The following is a 25,042-nucleotide window of genomic DNA, read 5'->3' as shown; positions in this document are numbered from 1 at the left end:
TGAGTAGTACACATACTGTATAAACCATATCTCCACTGGTGAGTAGGACACATACTGTTTAAACCATATCTCCACTGGTGAGCTTATAAACCATGTCTTTACTGATGAATACACACGAAGCACATAAACACAACTGCAGATGATCAGTATCATTTGCAAAGCCAACCTGGTTGAAACCTCTGAGATCTAAGTGAATAAATAATAATTTTATGTACAGCTGTTGTCCTTTTCACTAGCACCCAAACAGTCCCCCCACTTGTTGTACTGACCCACTGGGCAAAAACTGGTTCAATCAACATTGCTTCCACATAATTTCAACAAAACTATTCAATGTGATGACGTTGAATCAACGTGGAAAACTGATTGGATTTGCAAAAAGTCATTAACGTAAGGGAATTTCGTATATTTTTTCACCCAGATTTTAACCTAAATCCAATTATATGGTTTGGTTTATTTCACGTTGAATTCACGTTAGTTGACAACTCAAATGTAAATCAAAACTAGACGTTGAACTGACGTCTGCACAGTGGGGACCCAGTAACTCTAGTGTTTGACCTCTGACCTTCCCTCTAAATCTGTAAGCAGATTATGACCACAAGTTGTTTTTCATTTCATTCATTTTTCAAGGTTTAAAGTTTATAAGCAGCTCTGTCTGAGGACTCCATTCTTCCTGATGATGTAGTGCAGTAGAATGCCTAAAGGAGGAATGAGTCCTGATTAGAGTGATTAAAACCAGCCCAGGTCTGAACTGTGGAGGCTGGTACAAGCTAGTGTGTGCGGTGTGTGTGTGTGTACAGGCTGGAATCAGAGGCAGGCTTCAGAGGGAGGTACAGAGACAGGGTATATGGGCTGTAAGGGGAGGTACAGCGGTAACAACTATTATTGTAGACTCTAATGTCCGGCCACCACAGCCCACGTCTGGTGGAGGATTGTGGGTAATTAACAGAGCGATCAATAGCCTCAAGAGGAGAGTTTATCAACCACTACTCCAGATAGATAGGGAGATGAGAAACAAACACAATATCATTATCCTTCTGGTGTGGATAGTGTTTGGTTGACATAAACCTGATAGGAACAAGATAATCATTCCTCCAGTGAGAGAAAGGCATTATTTTTCCTGAATATCTACAATGTGAAACATCAAATCAAGGGAGCCAATCTGAAATTAGAAATGTAATGTTCGCACCTCGTAATTTTGATGCTATTATTTTTTGCAGCTTTCGCACCAGTAAAGGAATCGGCTACTCTGCACATTTCGTGGGCAACTGTCTGATCGTGACATCACTGAAGTCTAAAGGCAAAGGCTTCCAGCACTGTGTCAAGTATGACTTTCAACCTAGGAAGGTAAGAGATGCTTTGACGGACGTCACTGTGCTTGCTTAATTGTACCATCTCAAACCGATACCAGAACCCAGGACCTCTGCCTTGCAAACACACACGACCGCCCTCCTGAAACGTTCTTAGCCACTTGCGCCACCGAAAAGTTAGCAGTTCGGCCGTGCAAGTGGAGACTACAAGGGTGACCAGGTTTCATCTGTTACCCTGGTAGTGATCAATGGTCAGTGTGGTTACACCAGCCTACAGGTCACATAGCTGATGATCAGTAGAGGGCTTATGTAGCAGTGTGCAGGTCCCAAATGTGAGTGATGGTGTGTTGAGGTGCTGCTGATTTAGAATAGGACCATCAGTCTGCTGCTCTATAGGACTGTGTTGATCTTGTCAGAATGTTATGGATGAGGCCTGACCACCAGCCTGTTGCTATGTGGGTACTATCAGGAAAACCCATTAATGATCTCTTTGGTCATATGTATCAAGCGCTTTAGGCTGTTTTTAAACAGCCAACCTACCCAAATTTCAGCAGGTATTGTGCAAAAAACCCACTTCAGAGCAACAAAAAAACTAATCTGACTGTCCACACAGAGGTCGCATATGGAGGATCGGGTTTGTATCAGGTTTGAGATCCACATATGGAGGTGGTATAAATTGGAAGTCAAAAGATGAGATTCCATGTGGTTTTGTGCTGTTTACACATTAGGGAAAAGATCAGATAGGAATCAGAAATGCAAATAATTGGCAAAAGATCTGAATTGGGCTAGGAGTAGGAGTGCTGAACTAGGATCAGTGCTGATCTAGGATCCATGTAATCTTATTCATTGTGATCTAAAAGGCTTAATCAATCCTAAATCAGCACTGAGATGATTGATGCATACAGCCTCTGGTATCTAACAGTGACATCATCTTAATAAAACTTTAGAACATCTTTACAGCAAACTTAGTATAACTGTGGTTTGGAAAAGGCAAGTTGTGTATGGAGTACTGAATTCTGCTGTGTTGGTACAGTATATGACACAATAGATCATATACAATGTGGGCAGTTTGACTTTATTAACAGATCATCAGGGACAGAAAATACAGCGCAATTGTTAGGATAGACAAACATCTGTCACAACAAAACACTCCTCCCTCCCTCTCCTCCTCCTCCCCTCCCTCAAAAAGTTTGGGCTCCGCATGTGGATCTCAATATACCCCAGACTTCTGTCACCACTAGACTTGGCCAGCACTGCTATCAGAAGCCTAGCCAGTAGCAGACAGTGTCTCCGGTGTCCTCAGACCAGGGAGAGAGACCTGCTCTGTTTAACACTCCCGCAGCTGGGTGCACAGTGAGATGAGCTGAGAGTATATAGAGGGAGTGTATTGTAGCTTGGGATGTCTGACACCCTACCTGTCTCTGTCCCAGTAGAGATAGCAAGCTGGCTCAAGGCTCAAGGCTGCTCTCAGACAATTACAGCCTTCGGTTAAACAGCTGTCAGAAACCATGGTGTGTCTGACATGGCACCCTATTCTGTACATAGTGCAACACTATGTACGGAATTAAGTTCACCCTCTCGTCCGCTCCTCTCTGCACAAGGTCAATGTTTCTATTAGTGAAGTCATCAGTGATCTTCATTAAAGTAGAGGGCAGACTTTGATCTAAAGATATCCTCAAATCAATTATCTGCTCTCCTGGTGATTAAAAGTGATCTTAAAGGGGGCATTGCCTCTTAATAGTCAACTGGAGTAATCTGATCCACTCTGCCATAGTCCTGTTAATTATGTGTTTAAATCCTTTTGATCTGCAGTAGATCAACATAGTGAGGGTTGCAGCTGTAACTGCTTCATTTAAAACTTTAAATTGAGATGATCCGTTTACAGGTTAGATTTTCATATGTATCAGAGAACCGCCTTGTGGATAACTGTATGGTCTGTAATAGTGTGTTGTCTATACCAATGCCGAATGTATGGATAACTGTATGGTCTGTAATACTGTGTTGTCTATACCAATGCCGAATGTATGGATAACTGTATGGTCTGTAATAGTGTGTTGTCTATACCAATGCCGAATGTATGGATAACTGTATGGTCTGTAATACTGTGTTGTCTATACCAATGCCGAATGTATGGATAACTGTATGGTCTGTAATACTGTGTTGTCTATACCATGCCGAATGTATGGATAACTGTATGGTCTGTAATATTGTGTTGTCTATACCATGCCGAATGTATGGATAACTGTATGGTTTGGAATACTGTGTTGTCTATACCATGCAGAATATATGGATAACTATATCATCTGGAATACTGTGTTATCTATGCTATGCAGTAGGCCTGTGTAATACTGCTATTGTCTCAGCAATATGTATGAGATCAGAGCTACTGAATCACATGATCCTATTTGGTCTCTAGATGATCTGGGTGACTGAAATGCATCCACAATAGGCTGTGTTTAAAACCCTGTTCATACAGTGGATTGAATGGGTTGTAGTTTCTAGTGTTATTATGTGTGGAGCTGCATGCACACGCACACACTATCTCTCTCTCTCTCTCTCTCTCTCTCTCTCTCTCTCTCTCTCTCTCTCTCTCTCTTTCACTCACTCACTCACTCACCCACTCACTCACTCACTCACTCACTCACTCACTCACTCACTCACTCACTCACTCACTCACTCTAACCCTCTCTCTCCTCTCTGTGTTTCAGTGGTACATGATCAGCATCGTCCATATCTACAACCGCTGGAGGAACAGTGAGATCCGTTGCTATGTCAACGGTCAGCTGGTCTCCTATGGCGACATGGCCTGGCACGTCAACACCAGCGACGTGAGAATGCTCCTCATTGCTGATTGATTGGTTGATTGATGCTTGATTGATTGACTGACTCTCCTGTCACTGCTCCTTCCTGTTGTGAGCCCTATGCAAGGTCGTGTTCAGGCACATTTTGAACAGTTTTGAAACATTTCTTATTGGATGTGGAGGTATTACCTGTTTTTCACTCCGTTTTCCCCTGTTTTCTTCCCCACTGAACACGGCCTTGGTGGTAGTAATATTTGTGGTTGTGATGGTTGTGGCTGTGATATTTGTGGTTGTGATGTTTGTGGTTGTGATATTTGTGGCTGTGATGTTTGTGATGTTTGTGGTTGTGATGTTTGTGGCTGCAAATGCAGCATTTGATCATCTGCCACAGTTTGAAATCATCAGAGCCAAGATTGCGTCCCAAATGGCACCCTATTCTCTATATGGGCCCTGGTCAAAAGTAGTGCACTATAAAGGTAATAGGGTGCCATTTGGGACACAGCCAGAGATGCATAAATCTTTTGTGGTGCTCATTGAGTTTCAGCGCTGTGAGAGAGTTTACTCCTGGGAGCAGAGCTGCGTTTTCAAAGCTTCCATTTGAATAACCATTTATCAGGGAGATGTTTGAAGAGAGGAAGGCCGTAGAAGAAGAGACAGGAAGGGAGGATGACAAATTGAGAGAATAGCTTCATGTAATGTGGGAGAAAGATGAAGGCTGCTATCTACAGAGTTAGGGCTAGATGGGGTATGTGTGGTGGATATTATTATAACCCACTTCTACAAGGCAGGGGTTACAGGTACAGGTTTATAAGGACAGACACACACACACTATTGGCTCTGGTCAAAGGTAGTGCACTAAATAGGGAATAGGGTGCCATTTGGGATGCAGGCTTAAGTGTCTGTCAGCCTTCCTTCCTCTCTGAGTAGCAATCTATTAGAGGCCCTGTGACTCATGCGCTCTCATAATTATCCTATTTGCCCATTCAAAAGCTGTCATCAGTTTTTTTTGTCTGTTAATTGCTCTGCTACTCAGCTGTCTTTGAAGATGTGCTGGATGTGTTAAAGGACATGACCCTATCCTCTCATCTCCGTCTCAGTGTCCGTATAATGGCCCTAACCATTTCCCAGAACAATATACAGTGGGGAAAAAAAGTATTTAGTCAGCCACCAATTGTGCAAGTTCTCCCACTTAAGAAGATGAGAGAGGCCTGTAATTTTCATCATAAGTACACGTCAACTATGACAGACAAATTGAGGAAAAAAAATCCAGAAAATCACATTGTAGGATCTTTAATGAATTTATTTGCAAATTATGGTGGAAAATAAGTATTTGGTCACCTACAAACAAGCAAGATTTCTGGCTCTCACAGACCTGTAACTTCTTCTTTAAGAGGCTCCTCTGTCCTCCACTCGTTACCTGTATTAATGGCACCTGTTTGAACTTGTTATCAGTATAAAAGACACCTGTCCACAACCTCAAACAGTCACACTCCAAACTCCACTATGGCCAAGACCAAAGAGCTGTCAAAGGACACCAGAAACAAAATTGTAGACCTGCACCAGGCTGGGAAGACTGAATCTGCAATAGGTAAGCAGCTTGGGAGCAATTATTAGGAAATGGAAGACATACAAGACCACTGATAATCTCCCTCGATCTGGGGCTCCGCGCAAGATCTCACCCCGTGGGGTCAAAATGATCACAAGAACGGTGAGCAAAAATCCCAGAACCACAGGGGGGGACCTATTGAATGACCTGCAGAGAGCTGGGGCCAAAGTAACAAAGCCTACCATCAGTAACACACTACGCCACCAGGGACTCAAATCCTGCAGTGCAAGACGTGTCCCCCTGCTTAAGCCAGTACATGTCCAGGCCCATCTGAAGTTTGCTAGAGTGCATTTGGATGATCCAGAAGAGGATTGGGAGAATGTCATATGGTCAGATGAAACCAAAATAGAACTTTTTGGTAAAAACTCAACTCGTCGTGTTTGGAGGACAAAGAATGCTGAGTTGCATCCAAAGAACACCATACCTACTGTGAAGCATGGGGGTGGAAACATCATGCTTTGGGGCTGTTTTTCTGCAAAGGGACCAGGACGACTGATCCGTGTAAAGGAAAGAATGAATGGGGCCATGTATCGTGAGATTTTGAGTGAAAACCTCCTTCCATCAGCAAGGGCATTGAAGATGAAACGTGGCTGGGTCTTTCAGCATGACAATGGTCCCAATCACACCGCCCGGGCAACGAAGGAGTGGCTTCGTAAGAAACATTTCAAGGTCCTGGAGTGGCCTAGCCAGTCTCCAGATCTCAACCCCATAGAAAATCTTTGGAGGGAGTTGAAAGTCTGTGTTGCCCAGCGACAGCCCCAAAACATCACTGCTCTAGAGGAGATCTGCATGGAGGAATGGGCCAAAATACCAGCAACAGTGTGTGAAAACCTTGTGAAGACTTACAGAAAACGTTTGACCTGTGTCATTGCCAACAAAGGGTATTTAACAAAGTATTGAGTAACTTTTGTTATTGACCAAATACTTATTTTCCACCATAATTTGCAAATAAATTCATTAAAAATCCTACAATGTGATTTTCTGGAATTTTTTTTCTCATTTTGTCTGTCATAGTTGACGTGTACCTATGATGAAAATTACAGGCCTCTCTCATCTTTTTAAGTGGGAGAACTTGCACAATTGGTGGCTGACTAAATACTTTTTTCCCCCACTGTAGATAGAGAGAGTTTGGACATTGTGGTTTATGTTTGAATGTTTTAAATATATCCCTCTTTGTGTCATTGTACAGAGCTATGATAAACCCTATTTTCTCTCTCTGTGTCCCTGATCCTCTCCTCTCCCTTCTCTCTGTCTTCTCTCTCTCTCTCTCTCTCTCTCTCTCTCTCTCTCCCCCCTCCCTCTTCTCTCCCGCTACAGAGCTATGATAAACCCCCTGCTCTGTGTGCCCGTGTACTGACCCTCTCCTCTCCCTCTGCAGAGTTATGATAAGTGCTTCCTGGGTTCGTCAGAGACAGCTGATGCTAACAGGGTGTTCTGTGGTCAGCTGGGGGCCATCTATGTGTTCTCTGAGGCTCTCAACCCAGCTCAGATATTTGCCATTCATCAGCTGGGAGCGGGCTATAAGGTACGTACTGGGTTGACTGAATTAGGGTACTGATATGTTAGGTTAGGATAGGATTAACTTTAATGGTACATGCACACAGCCTGCTACACCTATCAATCTGTGAAATCAATGCTGCTTGCTACAGTTTCCTGTTTCCTGCTACCTGGTGTCTCTATCCAAAGAGATATTCTTGAATGTGTCCTGTGTCCTAACACTGTATACACTGCATGCACAGTGTTCTGTTCCCTGGCTGTCCCTTAAACTATGGTTTGGACTGTTAAACAGACCCATAGTTAGTCATAGCCTGTCTCATCCAGTCTCTCAGGAGACACCAACAGACAGGGCAGTCTAACAGGATATAGGAGACACCAACAGACAGGGCAGTCTAACAGGGTATAGGAGACACCCACAGACAGGGCAGTCTAACAGGATATAGGAGACACCAACAGACAGGGCAGTCTAACAGGATATAGGAGACACCAACAGACAGGGCAGTCTAACAGGATATAGGAGACACCAACAGACAGGGCAGTCTAACAGGGTATAGGAGACACCAACAGACAGGGCAGTCTAACAGGGTATAGGAGACACCCACAGACAGGGCAATCTAACAGGGTATAGGAGACACCAACAGACAGGGCAGTCTAACAGGGTATAGGAGACACCAACAGACAGGGCAGTCTAACAGGGTATAGGAGACACCAACAGATAGGGCAGTCTAACAGGGTATAGGAGACACCCACAGACAGGGCAATCTAACAGGATATAGGAGACACCAACAGACAGGGCAGTCTAACAGGGTATAGGAGACACCCACAGACAGGGCAGTCTAACAGGGTATAGGATACACCAACAGACAGGGCAGTCTAAAAGGGTATAGGAGACACCAACAGACAGGGCAGTCTAACAGGGTATAGGAGACACCCACAGACAGGGCAGTCTAACAGGGTATAGGAGACACCAACAGACAGGGCAGTCTAAAAGGGTATAGGAGACACCAACAGACAGGGCAGTCTAACAGGGTATAGGAGACACCAACAGACAGGTCAGTCTAACAGGGTATAGGAGACACCCACAGACAGGGCAGTCTAACAGGGTATAGGAGACACCAACAGACAGGTCAGTCTAACAGGGTATAGGAGACACCCACAGACAGGGCAGTCTAACAGGGTATAGGAGACACCAACAGACAGGGCAGTCTAACAGGGTATAGGAGACACCCACAGACAGGGCAGTCTAACAGGGTATAGGAGACACCAACAGACAGGGCAGTCTAAAAGGGTATAGGAGACACCAACAGACAGGGCAGTCTAACAGGGTATAGGAGACACCCACAGACAGGGCAGTCTAACAGGGTATAGGAGACACCCACAGACAGGGCAGTCTAACAGGGTATAGGAGACACCCACAGACAGGGCAGTCTAACAGGGTATAGGAGACACCCACAGACAGGGCAGTCTAACAGGGTATAGGAGACACCCACAGACAGGGCAGTCTAACAGGGTATAGGAGACACCCACTCCCGTTGTTACTGGTTTTTATGTGTATGTCCTGTCTGCATGTATTAGTGGAGCTGCCAGAGAGAAGCTGGCTGTAGAGACCTGCAGACTGAGCCTACTCTACCAGGTCCCAGGAGGTTGTTAACTAGCGATCCTGGGATCATAATAGTCCCGGTGTGTGTCTGGTCTACTGAGCCTGGTCTACTCTGCTTGTTATCTCAGCTATCTACATCTCTTCACGAGACAGAGGCTCCACTATTTCAGTGTAGGTCTCATCTATTTCATTGTAGGTCTCATCTCTCGCCATCTGAATCATCATGTCTGTTTTATTTTATTTATTTTTATTTCACCTTTATTTAACCAGGTAAGCCAGTTGAGAACATGTTCTCATTTACAACTGCGACCTGGCCAAGATAAAGCAAAGCAGTGCGATAAAAACAACAACAACACAGAGTTACATATGGAATAAACAAAACGTACAGTCAATAACACAATAGAAAATCTATATACAGTGTGTGCAAATGTAGTAAGTTATGGAGGTAAGGCAATAAATAGGCAATTTAGTATTAACACTAGAGTGATAGATGTGCAGAAGATGATGTGCAAATAGAGATACTGGGGTGCAAATCAGCAAAATAAATAACAATGTAAATAACAATATGGGGATGAGGTAGTTGGGTGGGCTAATTACAGATGGGCTGTGTACAGGTGCAGTGATCGGTAAGCTGCTCTGACAATTGATGCTTAAAGTTAGTGAGGGAGATAAGAGTCTCCAGCTATCGTTTAGGACCTTGAGCGTGGCTGAGGTGCACCCATGACCAGCTCGGAAACCAGATTGCATAGCGGAGAAGGTACGGTGGGATTCGAAATGGTCGGTGATCTGTTTGTTAACTTGGCTTTCAAATACTTTCGAAAGGCAGGGCAGGATGGATATAGTATTTGATACACTGCCGATTTTGCAGGTTTTCCTACTTACAAAGCATGTAGAGGTCTGTAATTTTTATCATAGGTACGGAATCTTAAACAAAAATCCAGAAAATCACATTGTATGATTTTTAAGTAATTAATTTGCATTTTATTGCATGACATAAGTATTTGATCACCTACCAACCAGTAAGAATTCCGGCTCTCACAGACCTGTTCGTTTTTCTTTAAGAAGCCCTCCTGTTCTCCACTCATTACCTGTATTAACTGCACCTGTTTGAACTCGTTACCTGTATAAAAGACACCTGTCCACACACTCAATCAAACAGACTCCAACCTCTCCACAATGGCCAAGACCAGAGAGCTGTGTAAGGACATCAGGGATAAAATTGTAGACCTGCACAAGGCTGGGATGGGCTACAGGACAATAGGCAAGCAGCTTGGTGAGAAGGCAACAACTGTTGGCGCAATTATTAGAAAATTGAAGAAGTTCAAGATTAAGGTCAATCACCCTCGGTCTGGGGCTCCATGCAAGATCTCACCTCGTGGGGCATCAATGATCATGAGGAAGGTGAGGGATCAGCCCAGAACTACACGGCAGGACCTGGTCAATGACCTGAAGAGAGCTTGGACCAGAGTCTCAAAGAAAACCATTAGTAACACACTACGCCATCATGGATTAAAATCCTGCAGCGCACGCAAGGTCCCCCTGCTCAAGCCAGATCATGTCCAGGCCCGTCTGAAGTTTGCCAATGACCATCTGGATGATCCAGAGGAGGAATGGGAGAAGGTCATGTGGTCTGATGAGACAAAAATATAGCTTTTTGGTCTAAACTCCACTCGCCGTGTTTGGAGGAAGAAGAAGGATGAGTACAACCCCAAGAACACCATCCAAACCGTGAAGCATGTAGGTGGAAACATCAGTCTTTGGGGATGCTTTTCTGCAAAGGGGACAGGACGACTGCACCTTATTGAGGGGAGGATGGATGGGGCCATGTATCGCGAGATCTTGGCCAACAACCTCCTTCCCTCAGTAAGAGCATTGAAGATGGGTCGTGGCTGGGTCTTCCAGCATGACAACGACCCGAGACACACAGCCAGGGCAACTAAGGAGTGGCTCCGTAAGAAGCATCTCAAGGTCCTGGAGTGGCCTAGCCAGTCTCCAGACCTGAACCCAATAGAAAATCTTTGGAGGGAGCTGAAAGTCCGTATTGCCCAGCGACAGCCCTGAAACCTGAAGGATCTGGAGAAGGTCTGTATGGAGGAGTGGGCCAAAATCCCTGCTGCAGTGTGTGCAAACCTGGTCAAGACCTACAGGAAACGTATGATCTCTGTAATTGCAAACAAAGGTTTCTGTACCAAATATTAAGTTCTGCTTTTCTGATGTATCAAATACTTATGTCATGCAATAAAATGCAAATTAATTACTTAAAAATCATACAATGTGATTTTCTGGATTTTTTTAGATTCTGTCTCTCACAGTTGAAGTGTACCTATGATAAAAATTACAGACCTCTACATGCTTTGTAAGTAGGAAAACCTGCAAAATCGGCAGTGTATCAAATACTTGTTCTCCCCACTGTAGGTCTGTAACAGTTTGGATCTAGAGTGTCACCCCCTTTGAAGAGCCGTAGCAAAATGCTTATTGAAATTCTCGATTATCGTAGATTTATCGGTGGTGACAGTGTTTCCTAGCCTCAGTGCAGTGGGTAGCTGGGAGGAGGGGCTCTTATTCTCCATGGACTTTACAGTGTCCCAAAACCTTTTGGAGTTAGTGCTACAGGATGCAAATTTCTGTTTGAAAAAGCTAGCCTTTGCTTTCCTAACTGATTGTGTATATTGGTTCCTGACTTCCCTGAATAGTTGCATATCGCGGGGGCTGTTCGATGCTAATGCAATACGCCACAGGATGTTTATGTGCTGGTCAAGGGCAGTCAAGTCTGGGGTGAACCAGGGGCTATATTTGTTCTTAGATCTGAATTTTTTAAATGTAGCTAGAAGAGGGATGTATCTCGCCTCTCATCACTCCTCGGTGTCTGTGGCTGTTCATTCATTATTCACTCCTCCGTTGAGAGGACATTCCTGATTTCCTGATTAATAACATACCAATCGATGATGCATTGATTGACTAATTGAGCTCCTCTCTCACCTGCCATCCTTAATGGATTGGTTACATTAAGACTGAGTAACTCAGTTATCGATCAGCAACATGTTCCATTAATATATGAATATGACACTACTGCTGCTGCTGAGGTATGGATGGCACCTCCAGTTTAGTAGATGAATGAGCTGTCATGATACCATACCTTATCACATCTCTCTTCTCTCTCTTCTCCCACTCTGTCTGTCCCTATCTCTCTCTCTCTCTGCCTTTCTCCCCATCTCCCTTTCTCCTCTCCCTCTCTCTGTCTCTGTTTATCTCCCTCTATCCCTATCTCTGTCTATCTCTCTATTACTCCCCTCTCTGTAGAGTACGTTTAAGTTTAAGTCAGAGAGTGACATCCACCTGGCGGAGCACCATAAGCAGGTCCTGTATGATGGGAAGCTGGCCAGCTCCATCTCCTTCACCTACAACGCCAAGGCTACCGACGCCCAGCTCTGCCTGGAGTCATCGCCCAAGGAGAACACCTCCATCTTCGTCCACTCACCCCACGCCCTTATGCTACAGGTTAGTCTCACTACATGTTCTTATCCAGGTACAGATGCCGTCAAATATATTGGCACCCTTGCACTTTACAATGGAGTGCAATGGAGGTCAATTATCTGTTTTCTCTTTTTAAAACGGATAGAATTTTTACCCAAAAGTTTTTTCAATTTCAACTTATTTTAGAAGAAATAGTGAATTGTGCAAGGGTGACAATATATTTGACCGGTAACTGTAAGTCTCACTCCATATGCTTATAAAACAGGTTAGTCTCACCCCATGTCCTTTTAATACACGTATGATTAAGTTATAGTAAAATAACACTGTATTGTTCCCTGGTAGGATGTGAAGGCCATAGTGACCCACTCCATCCACAGTGCCATCCACTCAATAGGAGGGATCCAGGTGCTGTTCCCTCTCTTCTCCCAGCTGGACTACCATCAACCCAACGCCCAGCACAACTACCAGCACCATGAGACCCAGCTGGAGACTACCGTTTGGTGAGTACAGGAAATTTCTGACATCTTCAAGCGAGTGTCCGAGTCTTCTACTATGAGAATGTTGAGAATCAACTTTCTAATTTACCCCTCCCTGCTGATCCTTGTCCTGAAGGTCCAGTGTTGTCCTTGTCAGAGCGTCCCACTGAGCCCTGCTCCAATCAGAGCTCTGCCATAATCCTGATTTAGCTCAGTGACAGAGACCACACTGGGGAGACACACACACAGCAGCTCAGACCCAGGCACTGCAGTGCCTAGGGCCCTCTATCTGGTGCAGCCAGGGGCTAAGCCTGCTGGGTAGTGTTCCATCCCATCCCATACCAGCCCAGCCAAGCCAGCTAGTGAACTCTGAATGACTGTAGTGGTTCTGCTGCCTGTTCCAGTGAGTTTACCTACCTGATGAGTTAGCCTTAACGCAGGGATGCAAAGTTAGGACCCAAACATATGCTATGTGATGTGTGATTAACTCTACAATTTAAGATTTACAGATTGTCCTACTAAATTGTGAACGTAAATTGAATCAAGCAGTTACTCTATAAATGAGGAATGCATTTACTCAAATCAACTAACAGATTTATTAGTCACGAATGAATTAACACTCAATTACAGTGTACATTAAATACATTATACAGAATAAAACAGAGTAAACATCTATCACAAATAAGATTTACGTGCTTACATCTCTGAGAGAAAAAGTCTAATGTGTGTCTGTACACACATTGAGCTTGCAAACAAAGTCTTGATGAACCAAAAGAGACTCCGACCTTTTATCCTTGGAAAAACAGAAACTCACCTAAATTTAAATTTCTTTGCACTTTTCTGGGGGGAAACAAAAGGAAGGACATCACACTCGGATTCTAATCTAATTATCAAACTCCTAAATGTTAGTGTAACGACAGGACACCAGGAAGCTGCCCATCTGATAAGCGATCAGCCCATCATACAATTCTGACCAGTCTTTCTGAAAAGACATCAATCAGAACACGTACAGTACAACAAGACATATCAAACTGTTGAGCTCTTGAAACAATCCAAATATGACAATAATCCATTCACGAGGTCAGGTCCAATTTTTATCACTTTCAGACTTGAGGGCGGCGGGAACCAAATGGAGTCTCCTGTACTTCGTAGAAATGTCCCGCCCAGGGCTGCAGGTACGAGTAAGGATGTACCTCGCTCTTTGAAATGGTAAAACATGGTTATTTCTCTAGATTTAATAAACTACAGGACAAAATACAAACCCTCCAAACCAAAAAGGCCTGTGGTGTTGATGGTATCCTAAATGAAATGATAAAATATACAAACCACAAATTCCAATTGTCTATACTTAAACTCTTTAACATCATCCTGAGCTCTGGCATCTTCCCCAATATTTAGAACCAAGGACTGATCACCCCAATCCACAAAAGTGGAGACAAATTTGACCCCAATAACTACCGTGGGATATGCGTCAACAGCAACCTTGGGAAAATCTTCTGCATTATCATTAACAGCTGCCTCGTACATTTCCTCAGTGAAAACAATGTACTGAGCAAATGTCAAATTGGCTTTTTACCAAATTACCGTACAACAGACCACATTCACCCTGCACACCCTAATTGACAAACAAACAAACCAAAACAAAGGCAAAGTATTCTCATGCTTTGTAGATTTCAAAAAAGCTTTTGACTCAATTTGGCATGAGGGTCTGCTATACAAATTGATGGAAAGTGTTTTTTGGGGAAAAACATACGACATTATAAAATCCATGTACACAAACAACAAGTGTGCAGTTAAAATTGGCAAAAAACACACACTTTTCTTCCACAGGGCCGTGGGGTGAGACAGGGATGCTGCTTGAGCCCCACCCTCTTCAGCATATACAGTGCATTCGTAAATTATTCAGACCTCTTCACTTTTTCCACATTTTGTTACATTACAGGCTTAGTCTAAAATGGATTGAAAAAAATAATTCCTCATCAATCTACACACAATACCCCATAATGACAAAGTAAAAGCAGGTTTTTAGAAATTTTTGCGAATGTATTCAAAATAAAAAACTGAAATACCTTATTTACATAAGTATTCAGACCCTTTGATTCGAAATTGAGCTCAGGTGCATCCTGTTTCCATTGATCATCCTTGATGTTTCTACAAATTGATTGGAGTCCACCTGTGGTAAATTCAATTGATTGGACATGATTTGGAAAGGCACAGACCTGTCTATATAAAGGTCCCACGGTTGACAGTGCATGTCAGAGCAAAAACCAAGCCATGAGGTTGAAAGAATTGTCCGTAGAGCTCCGAGACATGATTGTGTTGAGGTACAGATCTGGGGAAGGGTACCAAAACATTTCTGCAGCATTGAAGGTCCCCAAGAACACAGAGGCCTCCATCATTCTTAAATGGAAGAAGTTTGGAACCACCAGCTGGCTGGGTCAAACTGAGAAATCGGGGGAGAAGGTCCCTGGTCAGGGAGGTGACCAAGAACCCGATGGTCACTCTGACAGAGCTCCACAGTTCCTCTGTGGAGATGGGAGAACCATTCAGAAGGACAACCATCTCTGCAGCACTCCACCAATCAAACCTTTATGGAAGAGTGGCCAGACGGAAGCAACTCCTCAGTAAAAGGCACATGACAGCCCGCTTGGAGTTTGCCAAAAGGCACCTAAAGGACTCTCAGACCATGAGAAACAAGATTCTCTGGTCTGATGAAACCAAGATTGAACTCTTTGGCCTGAATGCCAAGTGTCACGTCTGGAGGAAACCTGGCACCGCTCATCACCTAGCTAATACCATCCCTACGGTGAAGCATGGTGGTGGCAGCATCATGCTGTGGGGATGTTTTTCAGCGGCAGGGACTGGGAGACTAGTCAGGATCGAGGGAAAGATGAACAGAGCAAATTTCTACAAATCTGTTTTTGCTTTGTCATTATGGGGTATTGTGTGTAGATTGATGAGGGGGAAAAACGATTTAATCCATTGTAGAATAAAGCTGTAACATAACAAAATGTGGAAAAAAGTGATGGGGTCTGAATACCTTCCGAATGCACTGTATATCAACGAATTGGCGAGGGCACTAGAACAATCTGCAGCACCCGGCCTCACCCTACTAGAATCTGAAGTAAAATGTCTACTGTTTGCTGATGATCTGATACTGTCAAGGCCTACAGCAGCACCTAGATCTTCTGAACAGATTATGTCAGACCTGGGCCCTGACAGTAAATCTCAGTAAGACAAAAATAATGGTGTTCCAAAAAAAGGTCCAGTTGCCAGGACCACAAATCCAAATACACCATTGCCCTAGAGCACACAAAAAACTATACCTACCTCAGCCTAAACATCAGTACCACAGGTAACTTCCACAAAGCTGTGAACGATCTGAGAGACAAGGCAAGTAGGGCCTTCTACGCCATCAAAAGGAACATCAAATTCAACATCCCAATTAGAATCTGGAAAAAAATACTTTAATCAGTTATAGAACCCATTGGCCTTTATGGTTGTGGGGTCTGGGGTCCACTCACCAATCAAGAATTCACATAATGGGACAAACACCAAATTGAAACTATGCATGCAGAATTCTGCAAAAACATCCTTTGTGTACAATGTAAAACACCAAATAATGCATGTAGAGCAGAATTAGGCCGATACCCGCTAATGATCAAAGTCCAGAAAAGAGCCGTTAAATTCTACAACCACCTAAAAGTAAGAGATTCCCAAACCTTCCATAACAAAGCCATCACCTACAGAGAGATTAATCTAGAGAAGAGTCCCTTAAGCAAGCTGGTCCTGGGGCTCTGTTCACAAACAGACCCCACAGAGCACCAGGACAGAAACACAATTAGACCCAACCAAATCATGAGAAAAATATAATTACTTGACACATAGGAAAGAATTTACCAAAGAACAGAGCAAACTGGATTGCTATTTGGCCCTAAACAGCGAGTACATAGTGGCAGAATACCTGACCACTGTGACTGACCCAAAATTAAGGAAAGCTTTGACTATGTACATACTCAGTGAGCATAGCCTGGCTCTCAAGAGAAGACAGGCTATGTGCACGCTGCCCACAAAATGAGGTGGAAAAATGAGCTACACTTCCTAACCTCCTGCCAAATGTATGACCATATTAGAGACACATACAGTATTTCCATCAGATTACACAGACCCACAAAGAATTAGAAAACAAGTCCAATATCTATTGGGTGAAATACCAGTGTGCCATAACAGCAACAAGATGTGTGACCTGTTGCCACAAGAAAAGGGCAACCAGTGAAGAACAAACACCATTGTAAATACAATCCATATTTTTGTTTATCTATTTTACTTGCTTTGGCAATGTAAACATATGTTTCCCATGCCAATAAAGCCTGTTGAATTTTATTGAATTAATGCCATGAATCGTGATTGACCACACGCTGTGCTGGTGCCAGTCAGTTGCAGATGCAGTCTGTATACAGAGTCTAAGAAGGTCATCATCTCTCCCCACTACACTGGCTCTTGTCCTGTAGAGCTGTGCGCTCATCACTGTGTCCTTGTGATGTGTCTGGACCTGGAGAGAGTCCCTCTGGAGGATGGGAGGAAAGCGGATTAGCGAGTGTCAGAGAGAGCCTCTGTCATACTGCCAAGACACAGTCACTCTGCCAGGACAGGCTTTAACTGAGGGACCCACTACAAAGAGAGTAACTGACCCCAATGCAGCAGTAAACAGCTCCTCCACTTCTTCTCAGAGGACACCATGTCTTTAGGATTAGAGACTGATAAAAGGACTAGGAGATGAGCCGGGGCTAGAAGATGAGGTTTGGAGCTGGGGCTAGGAGATGAGGCTGGGGCTAGGAGATGAGGCTGGGGCTGGGGCTAGGAGAGAAGGCTGGGGCTAGGAAATTAGGCTGGGGCTAGGAGAGAAGCCTGGCGCTAGGAGATGAGGCTGGGAGCTGGGACTAGGAGAGAAGCATGGGGCTAGGAGATGAGGCTGGGAGCTGGGACTAGGATAGAATGCTGGGGCTAGGAGATGTGGCAGGGAACTGGGGCTAGGAGAGAAGGCTGGGGATAGGAGATTAGGCTGGGAGCTGGGGGGTTAGGAGTCTCCAGTCTCCAGCTAATTGCTGACTTCCTCAGAAGATGACCTTGAATTAGCTTATCCTCTGTCTGTCCCTCTGTCTCTCTGCCTATCTCCAATTCTGCTACTGCCTTATATAATTTCCCCTTTCGACTACCTGACTGGTAGGATCTCAGAGGAACAGGGTTCACGCCTAGAGATGGTACAGGAGCATCTACACTGCTGAGACACAGACAGCCCTAGGACCACCATATTGTAGGATGTAATGATGGTATTACACAGTAGAGGAGCACTTTATCTACATTTTGACACATTTGGCTTTTTATGTACACACTCCTGCACACCTCCTGATGTGTGTCCGTGTCCTTATAAACCTGTGTGTATGTGTGTTGCAGTGCCACCCTCCTGGTGTTCCTGGTTGACCTGTTGAAGAGTTCGGTGGCGATGCAGGAACAGATGCTGGGAGGGAAAGGATTCCTTGTAATCGGGTTTCTGCTGGAGAAGGTAGAAACTCTAACCAAACCCTATAGCACACTGGTGATAAGGCATGGACTCTTTGTCATCTTCCATAGTTTTGTATGTACAATCGTGGTCAAAAGTTTTGAGAATGACACAAGTATTCGTCTTCGCAAAGTTTGCTGCTTCAGTGTTTTTAGATATTTTTGTCAGATGTTACTATGGTATACTGAAGTATAATTACAAGCATTCCATAAGTGTCAAAGGCTTTTATTGACAATTACATTAAGTTTATGCAAAGAGTCAATATTTGCAGTGTTGACCCTTCTTTTTCAAGACCTCTGCAATCCGCCCTGGCATGCTGTCAATTAACTTCTGGGCCACATCCTGACTGATGGCAGCCCATTCTTGCATAATCAATGCTTGGAGTTTGTCAGAATTTGTGGGTTTTTGTTTGTCCACCCGCCTCCTGAGGATTGACCACAAGTTCTCAATGGGATTATGGTCTGGGGAGTTTCCTGGCCATGGACCCAAAATGTCGACGTTTTGTTCCCCGAGCCACTTAGTTATCACTTTTGCCTTATGGCAAGGTGCTCCATCATGCTGGAAAAGGCATTGTTCGTCACCAAACTGTTCTTGGATGGTTTGGAGAAGTTGCTCTCGGAGGATGTGTTGGTACCATTCTTTATTCATGGCTGTGCTCTTACGCAAAATTGTGAGTGAGCCCACTCCCTTGGCTGAGAAGCAACCCCACACATGAATGGTCTCAGGATGCTTTACTGTTGGAATGACACAGGACTGATGGTAGCGCTCACCTTGTCTTCTCCGGACTAGCTTTTTTCCGGATGCCCCAAACAATCGGAAAGGGGATTCATCAGAGAAAATGACTTTACCCCAGTCCTCAGCAGTCCAATCCCTGTACCTTTTGCAGAATATCAGTCTGTCCCTGATGTTTTTCCTGGAGAGGTGGCTTCCTCGCTGCCCTTCTTGACACCAGGCCATCCTCCAAAAGTCTTCGCCTCACTGTGCGTGCAGATGCACTCACACCTGCCTGCTGCCATTCCTGAGCAAGCTCTGCACTGTTGGTGCCCCAATCCCGCAGCTGAATCAACTTTAGGAGACGGTCCTGGCGCTTGCTGGACTTTCTTGGGCGCCCTGAAGCCTTCTTCACAACAATTGAACCTCTCTCCTTGAAGTTCTTGATGATCTGATAAATGGTTGATTTAGGTGCAATCTTACTAGCAGCAATATCCTTGCCTGTGAAGGCCTTTTTGTGCAAAGCAATGATGACGGCACGTATTTCCTTGCAGGTAACCGTGGTTAACAGAGGAAGAACAATGATTTCAAGCACCACCCTCCTTTTAAAGCTTCCAGTCTGTTATTCTAACTCAATCAGCATGACAGAGTCATCTCCAGCCTTGTCCTCGTCAACACTCTCACCTGTGTTAACGAGAGAATCACTGACATGATGTCAACTGGTCCTTTTGTGGCAGGACTGAAATGCAGTGGAAATGTTTTTTGGGGATTAAGTTCATTTTCATGGTAAAGGAGGGACTTTGCAATTAATTGCAATTCATCTGATCACTCTTCATAACATTCTGGAGTATATACAAATTGCCATCAGGCAGCAGACTTTGTGAAAATTAATATTTGTGTCATTCTCCAAACGTTTGACCACAACTGTATATACTGCTTTGCTATGATGTTGTGGCTATATGGGTTTTTAATGATCCAATAATTTCAATCAATCAATTAAATCAATACATTATACATTGTACCTCAAATGGCACGCTATTCCCCATATAGTGCACCACATTTTACCAAAGCTACAGGGTTTGGTTTGGCCTAATAGGGCTCTGATCAAAAGGTAGTGCACTATATAGGGAGTAGAGTGCAATTTAAGTTTACCCGTTCTTACTTTCTATGGTGTGCCTGGCAACAGCTGATGACAGTTATTTATAGATAGATATCTTTCAACCAATGTCCCTTAATATTCTGTAGTTCAAAGCCTCTTTACTCCTCACTCTCAGTCAAAGGATATCAGAGGAGGACCAGAAATAGATCCATAGCTCTGAAACAGACAGGGACACAACAGAGCATCAGCCAGTCATGCAGACTCTGTAATGTTGTTTGAAACATGGAGCCCAGTAGCCCTCAGACTGATAGGATCAAACCACAGATAAAAGAACAGAGCAGAGAGGCACAGAGGTGAGGAAGAAGAATCCACTTTCTGTTTTGAAGGGTATGTAGCCTCACTGCTTCCCCAGCCAGCCGCAGTCAGGCTGTGTCCAAATTGGCATCCTATTCCCTACATAGTGCACTTATTTTGACCAGAGCCCTATGTGGCTTTTTTGGACGCAGACAGACTGTCCTGTAGCATCCTGACATCTATCCATCGGAGTCCAGCAGAGCCCAGAGCTCAGGGCCAGGAACAGGTGGCTGTAACAGGGGCCAGGCGGGGGAAACACTTTATCACTCTCTCTCTCTCTCTGTCTTTGTCGCTCTCTCTTTCTCTCCTCTCCCTCCCGCTGCCAGCTCTCTCACACTCACACCATCCTGCCATCTGGTTTAGATCTGTTTTATACCACAGCTAGAATATTAGGAGATACTACCTCTACCTGGACAGGAGACATGTGACAGAAAGACAGACAACAATAATAACAGAAGGACTCCTGGATGCTCAGTCAAATGCTCTCAAACTTTGCTTGTTTGGTGAAATGTCTATACATCCCAGTTGACTACTTCAAAATGGTAAAACTTCTCAATGGCACTGCCCATGCTAAAACAGGCTTTGTGGCAAGTGAACCCTCTATCCAACTCTATGGTTGGCAAGAGTTATATGTTATCGATTGATTTATTTATTTATTGATTGACTGGTTGATTGATTGATTGAGTATCCAGTGGTCTGACCATTCCCTGTGCCTCCAGTCCTCCAGGGTCCACATCACGCGTGCGGTCCTGGAGCAGTTCCTGTCCTTCGCTAAGTACCTGGACGGGTTAACCCATGGAGCGCCACTCCTCAAACAGCTCTGTGACCACATCCTGTTCAACGCAGCCATCTGGATACACACCCCCGCCAAGGTAAGCCCTGCGCCCACACCCCTGCCAAGGTAAACTCCATCCGCACACCCCCCGTCAAGGTAGACCTCGTCCCCATAAAGGTGAGCTCCACCCAATCTGGTTCCACTGGGTCCAGGTAGCTTCTTGGTAACCCACCTGAGTTCTGACTCACTGAAGACTGTTTAGAGCATTACTCACTACTACCATGATCCATTATCAGGGACCTGATATTAGTGGATATTTTCTCCTCTGGATTGAAGACTTCACCACTGACTGAGGTTTACTGCCTGCTGTCACAATCAGCTCCTCAGCCCTGAGAAGAATCTAAAAGTTAAAGAGTGAAAATACGTAAGGACCCGTGAAGAAGTGGATGAGGCGGATCAGAGGAGCTGGGTTGTGTGGAGAATCCCTTCTCCTCACTGACACCGCCGCTGGTGGCTCTTATGAATAAATATAGAACAGTTGAAGGGAAATGTCTCAGGAGTTGTGGCCAATCTCTCACGAGAGAGAGAGAGAGAGAGAGAGAGAGAGAGAGAGAGAGAGAGAGAGAGAGAGAGAGAGAGAGAGAGAGAGAGAGAGAGAGAGAGAGGGATCTGTTAGATGGAATGTGTAGGATTATTGTCCAGTCTATTGCTAATTACGGAGGCTGTATTAATGTGACAGAGCGGAGCGGTGGAGAGGACATGAGAGGGGGGCGAGGAGAGGAGACTATTATAGTGTGTTCTAATAGAGTGTAATGTGGGGTCAGCCACAGCAGCTCACTGTTCTACACCTGCAGGGACGATGATGGGCTCAGCTCAGCTCGAACCTCTTTAATACAGCATTCACTTAATACAACCAGTTCACAGCCTTAATATAATGCCTGGAGGATTATACCTGATAGCTATATTTATGTAGAATCACTGGGTATAGGTTAATAGTTTGTTTGTTTGTTTGTGTGTGTGTGTGCATTCGTGCGTGCGTGCGTGTACTCTCCCCTCAGGTCCAGCTCTCTCTGTACACGTACCTGTCTGCAGAGTTTATCGGCACGGCAACCATCTACACCACCATCCGTCGTATTGGGACAGTGCTGCAGCTGATGCACAGTCTGAAGTACTACTACTGGACCTGCAACCCTGAGGCCAGCAGTGGCATTACACCTAAAGGACTGGGTAAACACACACACACACACACACACTCACACATCCCAGGTCCAGAGATGACAGGTATCTTCTCTCTGTGTAGTAACAGGCTGCCATGAGGCAGCTGTCTGCTGTGTTGGAAGTCAAAGTCCCCCTGAACTGTCATGTCATCTTCCTCTCTCAGGTTTCCTCTCTGAAACTATTCAGAAGGCTCAGAGGGCCAGGTTCTGATACAGGCCTATATGGTTGGAAGCAGTAATGTATATATCCTACTAGTCAAGTTAGAACAGTGCTGATGAACCAGGTCTATCTCTCAAATGGCATCCTATAGCGCTCCGGGCAAAAGTAGTGTACTATGTAAGGAATAGGGTGCCATTTGGACGTAACCACAAGAGAGAAGTGCAGTGTATTCCACAGAGGAAGTAGATGTGTATTAACTGTGTAATGAATAGTTGATGCAATAGCTTAGCCTCTATTGACAGAGTTCACATGGTTAATGATTTCCCATGAAGCCCAGAAACCAGAAAACACCATGACCGTTAATCAGCAGTAGGCTGGAGAATGTTGCCAGAGCTACAAACCAGTTCTATATGAAATATTGAGCAGAGCTACAGTGCAGATCTATGTGAAGTAGGATACTGAGTGTGTTTGTCTGTGGTAGGGAGAGTTATATATAGACAGCGCTGGAACGTTCTGCTGCGTTTCTACTCTGATCTGGGGAAGGGTTTGGACATTCTGGGCAGTTTAGTTTTTCCGCTTTTACTGATGTTGGTGAATAATAGATATTGTGTTATAGATTGCTTGTTTTGGGTGTTCTTACTAACATCATGGCCTGTTTTGCTTTAGTATGTGTTGCAAAAACAGTGAGACAAACAATACTAGTATATAAGATATTTGGTGAAGTTAGTAGCCATGTTCTGTTTGTTGGAGTTAGTAGCCATGTTCTGTTTGTTGAAGTTAGTAGCCATGTTGTTTCTCTTCAGTCAGGGTTGTTCAGCTAGACAATGAAACACAGCAGAAAACACAGCTACTCTCTCCTAGTAGAGACACCTGTTGGGGGGTTTGTGTGTAGAATATAATCCAGATTTGTGAAACAACTGTCTGGTATGTAACAAACAGACTATCTTTCTAGTTTCTAGTTAATCTTCCTGGTAATGTGTTCCTTAAATTAACTGTCACGTTGTATAATGATTTGAAGACAGGCACAGGAATATGTATTAGGGGTTTTATTTATTCCACCCAACACAAACACGTGTATATACACTACCGGTCAAAAGTTTTAGAGCACCTACTCATTCAAGAGTTTTTCTTTATTTTTACTATTTTCTACATTGTAGAATTATAGTGAAGACATCGAAACTATGAAATAACACATATGGAATCATGTAGTAACCAAAAAAGTGTTAAACAAATCAAAATATATTTTATATTTGAGATTCTTCAAATAGCCACCCTTTGCCTTGATGACAGCTTTGCACACTCTTGGCATTCTCTCAACCAGCTTCAACTGGAATGCTTTTCCAACAGTCTTGATGGAGTTCCCACATATGCTGAGCACTTGTTGGCTGCTTTTCCTTCACTCTGCGGTCCGACTCATCCCAAACCATCTCAATTTGGTTGAGTTCGGGGGATTGTGGAGGCCAGGTCATCTGATGCAGCACTCCATAACTCCTTTTTGTTATAATAGCCCTTACACAGCCTGGAGGTGTGTTGGGTCATTGTCCTGTTGAAAAACAAATGATAGTCCCAGTAAGCCCAAACCAGATGGGATGGTGTATCGATGCAGAATGCTGTGGTAGCCATGCTGGTTAAGTGTGCCTTGAATTCTAAATAAATCACATACAGTGTCACCAGCAAAGCACCCCACACCATAACACCTCCTCCTCCATGCTTTACGGTGGGAAATACACATGCGGAGATCATCCGTTCACCCACACCGCGTCTCACAAAGACACGGCGGTTTGAACCAAAAATATCAAATTTGGACTCCAGACCAAAGGACACATTTCCACCGGTCTAATGTCCATTGCTTGTGTTTCTTGGCCCAAGCAAGTCTCTTCTTCTTATTGGTGTCCTTTAGTAGTGGTTTCTTTGCAGCAATACGACCATGAAGGCCTGATTCACACAGTCTAATTTATTTGGGCTGCAATTTCTGAGGAGCAGTTACTCTAATGAACTTATCCTCTGCAGCGGAGATAACTCTGGGTCTTCCTTTCCTGTGGTGGTCCTCATGAGAGCCAGTTTCATCATAGCGCTTGATGGTTTTTGCGACTGCACTTGAAGAAACTTTCAAAGTTCTTGAAATGTTCCGTATTGACTGACCTTCATGTCTTAAAGTAATGATGGACTGTCGTTTCTCTTTGCTTATTTGAGCTGTTCTTGACATAATATGAACTTGGTATTTTACCAAATAGGGCTATCTTCTGTATACCCACCCTACCTTGTCACAACACAAGTGATTGGCTCAAACACATTAAGAAGGAATGAAATTCCACAAATTAACTTTTAAGAAGGCATACCTGTTAATTGAAATGCATTCCAGTTGACTACCTCATGAAGCTGGTTGAAAGAATGGCAAGTGTGCA

General features: G+C 44.2%; 1 protein-coding gene across 4 annotated transcripts in view; it reads left to right on the top strand.

Moving 5' to 3' along the window:
• The window catches only part of LOC121565588 (neurobeachin-like), a 300,567-nt gene that overhangs the window by 75,598 nt on the left and 199,927 nt on the right, over positions 1-25,042 (top strand). For all 4 annotated transcript variants that reach the window (XM_045213661.1, XM_045213660.1, XM_045213658.1 and 1 more), the window contains exons 6-13: positions 1,218-1,344; positions 4,016-4,135; positions 7,093-7,239; positions 12,112-12,309; positions 12,628-12,785; positions 18,216-18,324; positions 21,205-21,357; positions 22,319-22,487. In XM_045213661.1, coding sequence (XP_045069596.1) covers positions 1,218-1,344; positions 4,016-4,135; positions 7,093-7,239; positions 12,112-12,309; positions 12,628-12,785; positions 18,216-18,324; positions 21,205-21,357; positions 22,319-22,487 — 1,181 coding nt within the window. The remainder of the gene's footprint in view (positions 1-1,217; positions 1,345-4,015; positions 4,136-7,092; positions 7,240-12,111; positions 12,310-12,627; positions 12,786-18,215; positions 18,325-21,204; positions 21,358-22,318; positions 22,488-25,042) is intronic.

This window comes from Coregonus clupeaformis, chromosome 5 (genome assembly GCF_020615455.1).
Source record: "Coregonus clupeaformis isolate EN_2021a chromosome 5, ASM2061545v1, whole genome shotgun sequence".
In the NCBI taxonomy this organism is placed as follows: domain Eukaryota; kingdom Metazoa; phylum Chordata; class Actinopteri; order Salmoniformes; family Salmonidae; genus Coregonus; species Coregonus clupeaformis.
Note: the sequence above shows the minus strand (reverse complement) of the source record. Positions and strands in the feature narration are given on the sequence as shown.